The 13,828-nt window shown below is 43.6% G+C and overlaps 1 protein-coding gene across 1 annotated transcript; it reads right to left on the reverse strand.

Annotated features, from left to right (window-relative positions):
• Positions 1 to 2,795: 2,795 nt before the first annotated feature.
• Positions 2,796 to 4,195, reverse strand: LOC143984448 (low molecular weight phosphotyrosine protein phosphatase-like). The gene is given in 3 exon segments (XM_077484614.1): positions 2,796 to 2,991; positions 3,433 to 3,478; positions 3,898 to 4,195. Coding segments are annotated over 3 exon segments (477 nt in total). The 5' UTR covers positions 4,191 to 4,195; the 3' UTR covers positions 2,796 to 2,853.
• Positions 4,196 to 13,828: the final 9,633 nt, after the last annotated feature.

A 13,828-nucleotide genomic window follows, 5' to 3' on the forward strand; every position in this document is an offset into this window, starting at 1 on the left:
CAGGTGAAAATGCAGCTAAGGCAGGTGAGAAATGGTACATTATAAAAAAAAAAAAAAAAAAAAAACAAGTTTCAGACTGCCTTGAAAATGAGATTAGACCTGCAACAGCTTGAATTACTTTTTCCTGATGCCAACATTGTAGCATACTAGTGATAGAGCTCCGTGATAGTGATAGAGCTCTGCCTCTTAACCACTCCCTCAGGACCAGTGACTAGCATATAATAGGAGATGTTAGGTGCCCCCCCATTCTTCTTTTTTTCCTCATACCTCCAGGCAGGCTGGGGGCGCACTGTGAAGGTCAATCGGTCCATGGCAGGTAAAGATTCCACGCCAAAGGTGTAGTTTCCAATGTACTGGAGACACAAGCACCCTTTCTCACCCTCAGGGCGCTACAACACAGAATCAAGAGCCGCCCCGACCAGTCTGCAGGGCAGAGGTCGCCTATATTCAGCGACAGGGGGGGGGGGGAACTAGCAGCAGCACACTGCTGAGGGAAGTAGAGTCCATACTGTTCTGGGCGGAAGTTCATCTGCATTCCCTGAGGGCGGTCTATCTCCCCTAGAGGTTGAATACACAGGTGGATCTTCTGCCAAGAGAGTTCCCAGATCATACGGAATGAGCCTTGCATCCCCAAGTTTTTGCTCAGTTGACCCACACATGGAGTCTACCTCAGATTGACCTTTTCAAATCCTACAACAACCGCAAGTTTCAGAGATTCCTGTCCAGGTTTTCACATCCCCAGGCGGAGGGGACAAAGGTGCTGGTCACACCTTGGAATTTCAGCCTGGCTTATGCTTTTCCCCCAGCTTCTCTAATAATGAGATTTCTCCTAAGATCGTTGAAAGAGCAAGATCGTTGAAAGAGCAAGTAACAGTAAGCAAGTAACATTCTTCCGTTCTGGCCACAGAGACCTTGGTTCACCTTGGCAATCCACCTTAGCGAGCAGTGTCCGGTTCCCCTACCAGTGTTCCCGCACCTCTTAGTGCAGGGCAATTTTTTCCACCCGAACATACGCAGGCTGGAGCTACGAGCCTGGCTATTGAAAGGGGGAGGCTGGAGAACTAAGGGTGTTCCTTGAAAGTGATTCCACCCTGCTGAGGGCCAGAAAACCATCTACTAATAAAGTGTATGCCAAACTTTGGGAAAGATTTGCAGTCAAGCTAACTGAACGAGACCTGGATCATACAACCCCCCCCCCCCCAACTGCAGTGTTGGACTTTCTTCAATCAGGCTTAGACATGGGCCTCAGCCTCAGTTCACTAAAGGTGCAAATATCTGCCGTCTCAACAATAACAAACGTCAGATGGGCCAAGGATCCACTAGTCAGGCAGTTCTTAAAAGCAGTCATCAAGCAGAAGAGTCTTTCCCCAATGTAATCTGTCAGTATTACTGAGTTTTTTGTCAGCCCATCCATTCGCCCCAACTGACAATTGTCCTCTTTGGGACATAACTTACAAAATGGTTTTCTTGACAGCGATTACATCTGGCAAAAGAGTGTCTGAACTTCAGGCCCTGGGAGCCTCAGAGCAACATATAAGATTCTTCCCAGATGGCCTTGAATTAAGGTCCGTTGACCACTTTGTGCCAAAAGTAGGAACATCCTTCCACCAGTCAGGTATTTGGGCTTTGCCCAACTTTCCAGAGGCACACTCAGAGAGTCTGCATGAATTAGATATTTCCAGAACATCTTGGTCCTCCCAAAGCACCTTCTTAAAGTGGTTGTAAACCCTTACAAACCACTTTGACCTACAGGTAAGCCTAGATTAAGGCTTACCTGTAGGTCCAAGCAATATCTCCTAAACCTATATGGTTTAGGAGATATTTGCCCGAAAACGGGCACCGCTGTCTACGCAGGCGCACTGAACGCGGCAGTTCCAAAAATGGAGCTGCCGCATTTGTCGACTCCCGTGCGCATGCGCGGGAGTGACGTCATCGCGGCTTCGCCGAATGACAGCGGCGGAGCTGCGAGACGCCACCAGCAAGATGGATGTGGCGGACTACAGGGGACAGTGCGACTTCGCTGGCTCCTGTGTCAGGTAAGTGACACATAATGGGCTACTATGCGATGCATAGTAGTCCATTATGCTTTACCTTTGCAGGGAAAAAAAGAGGAAGTAAACTCATCAGGGTTTACTTCCTCTTTAAGACACTATAGAGTTAACCCAGGCACCTTGTTATCTGTGGATTTCAGCAGGAGGACTATTCAGTCATCTGTTAGGTCTTGAAATAAATAAAAAAAAATGTAATTAAAATTGACCTTATTTTGTGATTTGGTATTAAATACCCTTTGGTTTCTGTATAGTATACTTAATTTCTGAAACTGAGAAGTATGACATGAAATGCTTGAACATTGCGGTATAAATTAAACATCTGGCTTTGTTATATGGTAAAATAAAATACTAAGGCCCCTTTCACACGGGCGATCCGTTCAGATCCGCCTGTCAGTTTTTCAGGCGGACCCTAACGGATGCTCCATAGAGCTCTATGGTGCGTTGGATGTCAGCGGTGACAAGTCCACTGACATCCAACCCGCTTCGATCCGAAAAAGTGTGTCGGAGGAAAAAGCTATTTTTCCATCCGTCATCGGATCGGGTGACGATCGACACTGCGGTCCGTCGTCACCCAATCATAGGGCAGAGCGGCGCTGTGACAGGTCCGTCCCTGCGGAGTGTGCAGAGACAGACCTGTCATCTTCCTGATCAGCGGAGATTGCTCCGGCGATCCCCGCTGAGCAAGCGGATATCCACGGGGCGGATCAGCAGTGATCCGCCCCGTGTGAAAGGACCCTTAAAGATGAATGTACTATTAGAACAGAACAGAGACATCTTCAACTATCATGACTGGTGCGTGGTACTAGGAGCACTTCTCTAAAAAAGATTTACAGCATTTAAGGCACTGTTGGTAAACGGTCTCAAAGTCTTCATCGCTGCCATAATATGGATCTTCAATAATGAGCCGCTTCTGAGAATTTTAGCTTCCAAAAAGTTAAATCTTAGGCCGCGTACACACGGGCGGACTGTCTGACGGACTTGGTCCGCTGAAACGTGTTTCAGCGGACAGTCCGCTGGTGTGTGGGCTTCAGCGGACTTTTTCAGCGGACAGTCTGGCGGACTAAGTCTTTCGGAATTTCCGTAATATTGTCCGTCCAACTTTGGTTTCAGCGGACAGTCCGCTCGTGTGTAGGCAAGTTGGACGGACTAAGTATGGCGCATGCTCAGAAAGGATTTACACGGCCGAAGGTTGCATTGCAGTGTATTGGACGTCGTATTTCTAGTCCCGTCGTACGTGCTGTACACGTCATCGCGCAAGCTTTCAGCGGACTGTCTGTTCATCGTGTGTGGTGAAGTCCGTTCATTCAAAAGTAGGACGGACTGTCTGTCGGATTGTCTGACGGACTTAGTTGGCCAGACAGTCCGCCCGTGTGTACGCGGCCTTAGCTTCGTAGTTCTGTATTTGATCACATTTACGTTTCAGATCTCTTATGCCCCGTACACACGACCAGACTTTTCAACATCAAAAGTCTGACGGAATGATTCCGGCAGACTATTCGAACGTGTGTGGGCTGCAGCGGACTTTTGATTTGCAAAAGTCTGACAGACTTTAGAAATGGAACATGTTTCAAATTTTTCCGACAGAACTCTGCCGGACCCAGAAATCCGCTCGTGTGTGTGCTAGTCTGACGGACTAAAACCGACGCTAGGGCAGCTATTGGCTACTGGCTATGAACTTCCTTATTCTAGTCCAGTCATACGTCATCACGTTCGAATCCGTCGGACTTTGGTGTGATTGTGTGTGGCCAAGTCCTTTCATTCGGAAAGTCCGTCAGAACTCTGTCAGTACTCCGTCAGAACTCCGTCGAAAGTCTGCCGGACTTAAGTCCTGTCGTGTGTACGCGGCATTAGATTACTTTCATCCATGCATAAAATATAATCATACGACATGAAATCTTCCTTTGTGACCTTCTGTGCTCTATGCGATGTCTCAGTATCGTGTTTTTTTAAGCACTTTATTGCCCTTGAATCTGGGAAGCAATTCACATTCCAGTGAGAGGTGGCAGCGCTGTCTATGGACCACTTGTGTGATACATCCTCATAAGATACCAACTTCCGGAACACCGCTTCAGTTTTTGGGGACCGGCAAATGTTACCTAAACACACAAACAGGACCGACTTGCTCCCAACAGTCGCCATGACTTCTGTCCGATCGAAATAAATGTATTTTTATTTGTCTAGCAGTACCCACCCTGTCGGCTAGTTATTTATCACTAGCATGCCTGCATCTTTACGTCTAGAGGAAAAGAGATTTCATCTTCAAGTACGGAAAGGTTTCTTCACAGTTAGAGCTGTGAAAATGTGGAATAGACTCCCGCCAGAGGTGGTTCTTGCCAGCTCAGTAGATTGCTTTAAGAAAGGCCTGGATACTTTCCTGAATGTACATAATATAACTGGGTACTAACATAGGTAAAGTTGATCCAGGGAAAATCCGATCGCCTCTTGGGGGATCAGGAAGGAATTTTTTTCCCCTGCTGTAGCAAATTGGAGCATGCTCTGCTGGGGTTTTTTTCCGCCTTCCTCTGGATCAATTGTGGGCATAAAATTGGGTATTTGGATTGTACGATTATTTTTTATTTTATTTATTTGTTTTTAAGGTTGAACTGGATGGACTTGTGTCTTTTTTCAACCTGACTAACTATGTAACTATGTAACTATGTAACATGCCACCATGTTGGCATCAGGAAAACTGAAAATGTTATCAATTACTTTAGTATTTTCCTTTTCTGATGCCAAACCATGGCAGCATATGGGCCCACCCTTGTACGTTTCAGTATGTGGCTTGTTATTACAAAGAATGGGGGGAGGCTGCTCCCAACATCTCCTTATTTAAGCTATTCACTGGTCCTGAGGGAGTGGTCAAGAGGTAGAGCTCTATCACTAGTATGCTGCCATGGTTTGGTTTCAGGAAAGAAAATTACGATAAGTATTTGATGCAATTATCCGTTATTGATTTAGTGAACAAAGACCTACACTTAGAAGGTACTTGACCAATCATTCCAGAAAGCATTAACAGTCCATAAACATACTTGATATCGGTTTTTAGGTAAACTTGAAAAGTCTCTCTTTCTTCATTCTTTTTCTAGAAGGAACTCCCATGCAATCTACTTGTTTGCAGTGCTGTAGAAGAGTACTAATTTCTCTACTAAGAACTAAAAAAAAAAAAAAAAAAAAACGAATGAATAAAGTCTGAATCTTTACTGAAGTCGTCAAACTGATATGCTCATGAAATGATCCACTCAAGTTGCTCACATTCACAGAAAGTTAATGCCAAGTTCTTGCAGTACATAGAAAACATATATGCTTGTTGAAGCTGCATGCTCAACTCTGCCATCCACTGGACTTTGCTCAGTATTGCAACTTGAATATGATGCAACTCCGCACCTCGCCCCATTTTGAAGTTTAAAGAATGTCAGGACAAAAAATCATGTGCAGTATGTATCTACAATACATAAATGTTTCTCAATTACTTGTCTCTTTAACTACCACAAAAAGATTTCCCCGATGGGGCTTTTTAGCAGCGGAATAGCAAAGTCAAATATCTTTGTCATGATTGTATAAAAAGAAATTGATTTATTCAAAAAATGTCCAGTGTCATAATGTAATTCAATACAATACAATGTATCATCTGGTTCAGAGATTATATATTACATATTCCACAATCCAATAAAAACAAACATGTATAGTTACACATTGTTATAATATTATAGAGTAGTAGAGCCCCGACGCGTTTCGACCAACATACGGTCTCTTCAGGGGGACAGGTGGATCTGGAAGAATATACATGAATTCAGAGTTAAAACATGTCAGTGTAGATAACATTGGGTGAACCAATGATGGTATATTTACCGCTCAGAAGTGGAATAGGTATTCCTATCACCCAGGATTCTAAGAGCCATTTAGGGAACCCGAAAGATCTCCGATGCTCGCCCCGTCTACCCAGGGAGGAAGAAAGCACACCCCGAGGAACTTACAAGGAGCCACACTGTTCACGCCCCCGGAGGGACGGAGGGACCTGCGCCTGCAATCAATACCCAATAGTGATCAATTAAGTAATTGTATAAAATTAGTGAACTCATAGCGGTTTCACCAGAGTATCATTATATTATAAATGATTCTAAGCGTATATAAGTACATAAATAGATAAAAGGACTGACAATACAAAACGGGGGTTATTAATTAATAATTTGGCACTGTATTATGTATGTCCCATAAACATAATAATTTGATCAATATTAGAAAAAATTATGTAAAAGATATAAATGTAAAAAAATATATGCAAATAATAATCATGGCAGTGAAAGTGCATGGTGAGGTGTGAGTAGCAAAAGTGTATGTGTGTGAGTGAATGAGCACCATCAACGAGTGCTATGATTAGAATGAAACAAAACAAAACAAAAAACAAAACAACAAAACTTGCATGCTGTGAGTAAAAACTAAAAATCAATAAAAAGGCAATGAATGCTAAAAAGCCATTGTAAGAGTGTGTGTGTGGTGATGTGAGGTGCCATCATAATAGCAATAAAATTTACCTTATGCAGAGTGAAAGTTCATAAGAGCTTTAAAAATATTAGAATGTAACGATTGTTTGTTGTTAAAACCAACCTGCTATTACGCAGGAAGGATAGGGACTCGGATGCCAGAGAGTAATAAGTGCAATACCCTCCATCTAGGCAAACATGTATTTCTGGATTGCTGGAAGACGTCCAGTCTTTTATACATAATTGGCAAATAGGGTCATGCTGCGCAGGCGCCTGTACCCCCTCCTCCCCCCGAGAAATATGGCATGAGGGCCGCTGGGTGAGCCGCCCACGTGTGGCTCCCTCGGCGTTCCGGAAGGCTGCAAAGCCCCGACCTCTGTCGTCATCTCCTCCGCAAAACGCGTGACGTCATGGCTCAGCACGCACGCCACACACGCATGCGCACTTCGCCAAATCCAGTCAGGAGACAAAACCGGGACGCCGCCGGCAAGGATAGGCTCAACCCGGCGGCCGGATTGACTCCCAACCGCCGGTTATAGCACAAAATGGCGGACATGTGGACAAGCCCACAGGCCGCCCTACCTTGCCGGGAAGTCCTCGGGGGGGCCGGACCCCACCCCTAAGAATCCGGGGGCGAACCATCAGAGGTCAATCATGACTCCCAGTGGCCCCAAACCAGATAGCATAAAAACCTAAATCGTAATAATTGGACATCTAACCATTGCATTTGTAAGATGGTAAAAGCATAAAATATCCAATAAGGACTATTTATATTTGACTGTTGCACAAGAGCTGTCTACTGCCATACCACCCTGGTTATCCGCATGAAAAATTCCAATTACAATATATCCACAGAAATCATTTAAGATATTCGGGCATCATCCCATGCAGGGATCCATAGTGGATACATCCTGATACATGGAGAGGGAAAAGACTGGATCTCAATCCAATCCCCCTTTGTATAATTTATTGTAGGAAATTGGAAAATGCGGAGGTCGGGTGGTGGCGGAGAGATACATAGCCCTTGTCTTCTCTCACAAGGTGTCATAATGGGGAACGGGTGTTTAACCACCCAAAATTGGAATACCAAAAACAGAAAGGGAAGACACCTAGAGGGAAAATGGGAAGCGCTGCACACCCCTAAAAGTTATAACAAACACAAAAAGATTTCCCCGATGGGGCTTTTTAGCAGCGGAATAGCAAAGTCAAATATCTTTGTCATGATTGTATAAAAAGAAATTGATTTATTCAAAAAATGTCCAGTGTCATAATGTAATTCAATACAATACAATGTATCATCTGGTTCAGAGATTATATATTACATATTCCACAATCCAATAAAAACAAACATGTATAGTTACACATTGTTATAATATTATAGAGTAGTAGAGCCCCGACGCGTTTCGACCAACATACGGTCTCTTCAGGGGGACAGGTGGATCTGGAAGAATATACATGAATTCAGAGTTAAAACATGTCAGTGTAGATAACATTGGGTGAACCAATGATGGTATATTTACCGCTCAGAAGTGGAATAGGTATTCCTATCACCCAGGATTCTAAGAGCCATTTAGGGAACCCGAAAGATCTCCGATGCTCGCCCCGTCTACCCAGGGAGGAAGAAAGCACACCCCGAGGAACTTACAAGGAGCCACACTGTTCACGCCCCCGGAGGGACGGAGGGACCTGCGCCTGCAATCAATACCCAATAGTGATCAATTAAGTAATTGTATAAAATTAGTGAACTCATAGCGGTTTCACCAGAGTATCATTATATTATAAATGATTCTAAGCGTATATAAGTACATAAATAGATAAAAGGACTGACAATACAAAACGGGGGTTATTAATTAATAATTTGGCACTGTATTATGTATGTCCCATAAACATAATAATTTGATCAATATTAGAAAAAATTATGTAAAAGATATAAATGTAAAAAAATATATGCAAATAATAATCATGGCAGTGAAAGTGCATGGTGAGGTGTGAGTAGCAAAAGTGTATGTGTGTGAGTGAATGAGCACCATCAACGAGTGCTATGATTAGAATGAAACAAAACAAAACAAAAAACAAAACAACAAAACTTGCATGCTGTGAGTAAAAACTAAAAATCAATAAAAAGGCAATGAATGCTAAAAAGCCATTGTAAGAGTGTGTGTGTGGTGATGTGAGGTGCCATCATAATAGCAATAAAATTTACCTTATGCAGAGTGAAAGTTCATAAGAGCTTTAAAAATATTAGAATGTAACGATTGTTTGTTGTTAAAACCAACCTGCTATTATTAGGGGTGTGCAGCGCTTCCCATTTTCCCTCTAGGTGTCTTCCCTTTCTGTCTCTTTAACTACTTCCCACCTGGCCATTGTACATATACGGCCGGGTGGGAGCTCTCTACTTCTGAGTGGACGTTCCTCAACGTCCATCAGAAGTAGGGGGATCGCGCGCGATCCCGAAGCGCCCGTGTCACCCAGACACGGCGCATCTCGGATCTGCAGGAGGGCTCTGTGATTGTCCCTCCTGATCACATGGCGGCCGTGTCCAATCACGGCTGTCATGTGATGTAAACAAACAGCCGGTTGCTAGGCAATCGGCTCCTCCTCTCCTCACACGGAAGTCATCGCTGAGGAGAGGAGAGCAGATCGCTGCAGCCGGCTGATGATCAGTGAGTATGAGCTGTTTTTTACAGCTTTTTACTCACTGATCACCAGTCTAGTGAAAACACAATGTCCCCACACAGTATAAACACAATGTCCCCATAACACACATGTCCCCATAACACACATGTCCCCAATAATAAAAACACATGTCCCCCACATAAGTCCCACTAAAATCACATGTCCCAATGATTATCTGCACACATATGTCCGTGATCACCTGCACACATATGTACATGATCATTTGCGTACATATGTCCGTGATCACACAAACCAATTATTATACACTTAACCAAATTTTTTTCACCAAAGACATGTAGCAGAATACATGTTGGCTTAAATTTATGACAAAATTCGATTTTGTTGGATTTCTTTTAAAATAGAAAAAAGAAAATATTGTTTTTTTTCCAAATTTCCGCTCTTTTTTCGCTTATATCACAAAAAATAAAAATCTGAGTCGTTAATAAATAACACCAAAATAAAGCTCTATTTGTGCAAACAAAATGATAACAATTTAATTTGGGTACAGCGTAGCATGACCACGCAAATGGCATTGAAATTGTGAGAGTGCTGAAATCTGAAAATTGGGCTGGGAAGGAAGGGGGCGAAAGTGCCCTGTATTGTAGTGGTTAAGTACCCTGCAAGCAGGGCCGGACTTACCATTGGGCTTGACTGGGCTCAAGCCCATGGGCCCCACCCAATAGGGGGCCCCACCGAGATACATAGCCGACTGTACTTGGCTCCGCTCTGCTCACAGTCACGCCCAGTCCCGCCCTATGAGGGACATAACACAGGGACTGGGCGTGACTGAGCCGAGCCGAGTACACTCCTCTACTCTCGGCTCCACTCAGGACTGCGAGAGGAGCCGAGAGCCGCAGAGAGGACCCGAGATACACAGGACTCTGTATCTCGGCGGTGCCATTTTTAAACTTCAAGGCTGCAAATGACAAGGCTACACTGACAAGGCTGCAAATGACACTGACAAGGCTGCAGATGGACACTGATAAGGCTGCATTGATGGGCATTTAAATGTAAGTTTTTTTCATTAAACTTCCCTCCTAAAAAAAATTTCCCTTAAAATTCCCTCCTAAACTTGGGGTGCGTGTTATATGCTGATAAATACAGCAATGTATAGAAGGTAGGGCCCGAAAGTGACTCAAGCCCAGGGGCCCCCACCACCCTAAGTCCTGCCCTGCCTGCAAGACAAGAAAAATACCCATTGATCTGCTAGATGTGCAGACAGTTTCAAAGTCCTGATGTAGCTGACGACACACATAATTTTTGTGGACTGATCAATGTCAGCCTTCCCAGTGTTTTTTGCTAAACTACTCAACCAGTCAAACTCTTAAATCTCTACAACATACAGGCTAATAACGTAGTCCAAGATTAAAACTAGAAGGGTTCTTAGGAACAACGTAGAAAGTCTGCAGAGGACGTATAAGAGCTCTGATTTGCTAACAAGATCACTTCAGGATTTAAGCCACTTTCAAACAGATATACGGCTTCTGATTATATATTAACCACTTTCTTGAAAGCCCATGGCATGTGAAACACACTCAAAAATTTCACTTAAAAAAAATGTGCACACACATAAAGAGCAAAACACAAAAAAGTGCAATGGGTACACAAGCCCTCTGAAATCAGAGGGCCTTGCCCTGAATCCCCTGGGGCATTAGGTTTCAGACAGGGACAAGGGTACTTAACCACTTTCAGACCGGACCATTTTGCTGGTCAATGACCAGAGGTCTTTTTACAATATGGCACTGCGCTGCTTTAACTGGTAATTGCGCGGTCATGCAATGTTGTACCCAAACAAAATTTGCGTCCTTTTCTTCCCACAAATAGAGCTTTCTTTTGATGGTATTTGATTGCCTCTGCGATTTTTATTTTTTGCGATATAAACGTAAAAAGACCACAAATTTTGAAAAAAAATGATATTTTCTACTTTTTGTTATTAGAAAAATCCAATAAACTCAATTTTAGTCATACATTTAGGCCAAAATGCATTCAGCCACATGTCTTTGGTAAAAAAAAAAGTCAATAACTGTATATTTATTGGTTTGCGCAAAAGTTGTCACATCTACAAACTAAGGTACGTTTTCTGGAATTTACGCAGCTTTTAGTTTACGACTGCCTATCTAATTTCTTGAGGTGCTAAAATAGCAGGACAGTACAAAACCCCCCCAAATGACCCCATTTTGGAAATTAGACCCCCTAAGGAAATTGATAAGGGGCATGTTGAGCCCATTGAATATTTTATTTTTTTGCCTCAAGCGATTGAATAATGACAAAAAAAAATTTTTTCTTTTTTTTTACACAAAGTTGTCACTAAATGATATATTGCTCACACATGCTATGGGTATATGTGAAATGACACACCCAAAATAAATTCTGCTGCTTCTCCTGAGTACGGGGATACCACATATGTGGGACTTTTTGGGAGCCTAGCCGCGTACGGGGCCCCGAAAACCAAGCACCGCCTTCAGGCTTTCTAAGGGCGTAAATTTTTGATTTCACTTCTCACTACCTATTACAGTTTTGAAGGCCATAAAATGCCAAGATGGCACAAAACCCCCACAAATGACCCCATTTTAGAAAGTAGACACCCCAAGCTATTTGCTGAGAGGCATGTTGAGTCCATGGAATATTTTATATTTTGCCACAAGTTGCGGGAAAATTACAAACTTTTATTTTTATTTTTATTTTTTCACAAAGTTGTCACTAAATTATATATTGCTCACACATGCTATTTGCATATGTGAAATGACACCCCAAAATAAATTCTGCTGCTTCTCCTGAGTACGGGGATACCACATATGTGGGACTTTTTGGGAGCCTAGCCGCGTACGGGGCCCCGAAAACCAAGCACCGCCTTCAGGCTTTCTAAGGGCGTAAATTTTTGATTTCACTTCTCACTACCTATTATAGTTTTGAAGGCCATAAAATGCCAAGATGGCACAAAACCCCCACAAATGACCCCATTTTAGAAAGTAGACACCCCAAGCTATTTGCTGAGAGGCATGTTGAGTCCATGGAATATTTTATATTTGGCACAAGTTGCGGGAAAATTACAAACTTAAATTTTTTTTTATTTTTTTTTCACAAAGTTGTCACTAAATGATATATTGCTCACACATGCCATGGGCATATGTGAAATTACACCCCAAAATAAATTCTGCTGCTTCTCCTGAGTACGGGGATACCACATGTGTGGGATTTTTTGGGAGCCTAGCCGTGTACGGGGCCCCGAAAGCCAAGAACCGCCTTCAGGTTTTCTAAGAGCGTAAATATTTGACTTCACTCCTCACTACCTATTACAGTTTTGAACGCCATAAAATGCCAAGATGGCACAAAACCCCCACAAATGACCCCATTTTAGAAAGTAGACACCCCAAGCTATTTGCTGAGAGGCATGTTGAGTCCATGGAATATTTTATATTTGGCACAAGTTGCGGGAAAATTACAAACTTTTTTTTTTTTTTTTTTTTAACAAAGTTGTCACTAAATGATATATTGCTCACACATGCTATGGGCATATGTGAAATGACACCCCAAAATAAGTTCTGCGGCTTCTCCTGAGTACGGGGATACCACATATGTGGGACTTTTTGGGAGCCTAGCCGCGTACGGGGCCCCGAAAACCAAGCACCGCCTTCAGGCTTTCTAAGGGCGTACATTTTTTACTTCACTCCTCACTACCTATTACAGTTTTGAAGGCCATAAAATGCCAAGATGGCACAAACCCCCCCCAAATGACCCCATTTTGGAAAGTAGACACCCCTAAATTTAGGGGTACACTAGTGAGACTCACAGGTAAAAAAGCACCTAGGCTGTCAGCGACTGTATCAAAACGCTACAAGAAAAACTGTTAGCGATCGCAGGGATCAGGCCTGATTCTGCGAACGCTGCAGTTATGCGTGTTGTGTTTTGTAAGTGACAGTGATCGATCGATACTGCACTTGGGTGGGCTGGTCTGGGCTTGGCGGAGGGGCTAAACGCAGGTGCTAGCAGATATCTGGGCTGATCCCGCTAACAATGCGTTTTGGGAAACCTAAACTGCTGGCGACGCTAATATAGATCTGATCAGATACTATATTACTAAGGGAGGTGTATGCTTTGTGCGTGGGTGTTAGCGGTACTGGCACTAACCTGACGCTGCCTGGGGCGACGCAGACCTTATCTGACCCTCAAACTTATATCACCCGCCGGGTGATCAGGGGGTTAAACACCCATGCGATCCGATTCTGCTGCGGACCAAAAAAAGGGTCCCGTGCGAATTTGCGGCGGGTGCGGCGGGTGCGACGCAAATTCAGCCATACTATCTGTATGGCTGAACTCGAATCGCACAGAGATTGGATGTGATTTGCACTGCAGTGCGGTGCGAATCACATCCGTTCTCATAAACCGCTGCAATGTGAACCCAGCCTTAGTGACACTGGCGACGGGGGGTGATCACGGGGTTAAACCTTTATTGGGGGGGTTAGGGGGGTACCTTAGAACTAAAGGGGGCTAACCCTAACTGCCCTAACAGTTATTACAGTCACAAATGACACCAATGCAAAAAAAAAATAAAAAATGCAATTGGTGTCACTGTGACTGGGGGGGCAGGGGTGATTGGGGGGGTGATCGGGGGGTGAAGGG

This window comes from Lithobates pipiens, unplaced genomic scaffold (assembly GCF_037356315.1).
Source record: "Lithobates pipiens isolate NorthernLeopardFrog02 unplaced genomic scaffold, aLitPip1_a1.2 Scaffold_16, whole genome shotgun sequence".
In the NCBI taxonomy this organism is placed as follows: Eukaryota; Metazoa; Chordata; class Amphibia; order Anura; family Ranidae; genus Lithobates; species Lithobates pipiens.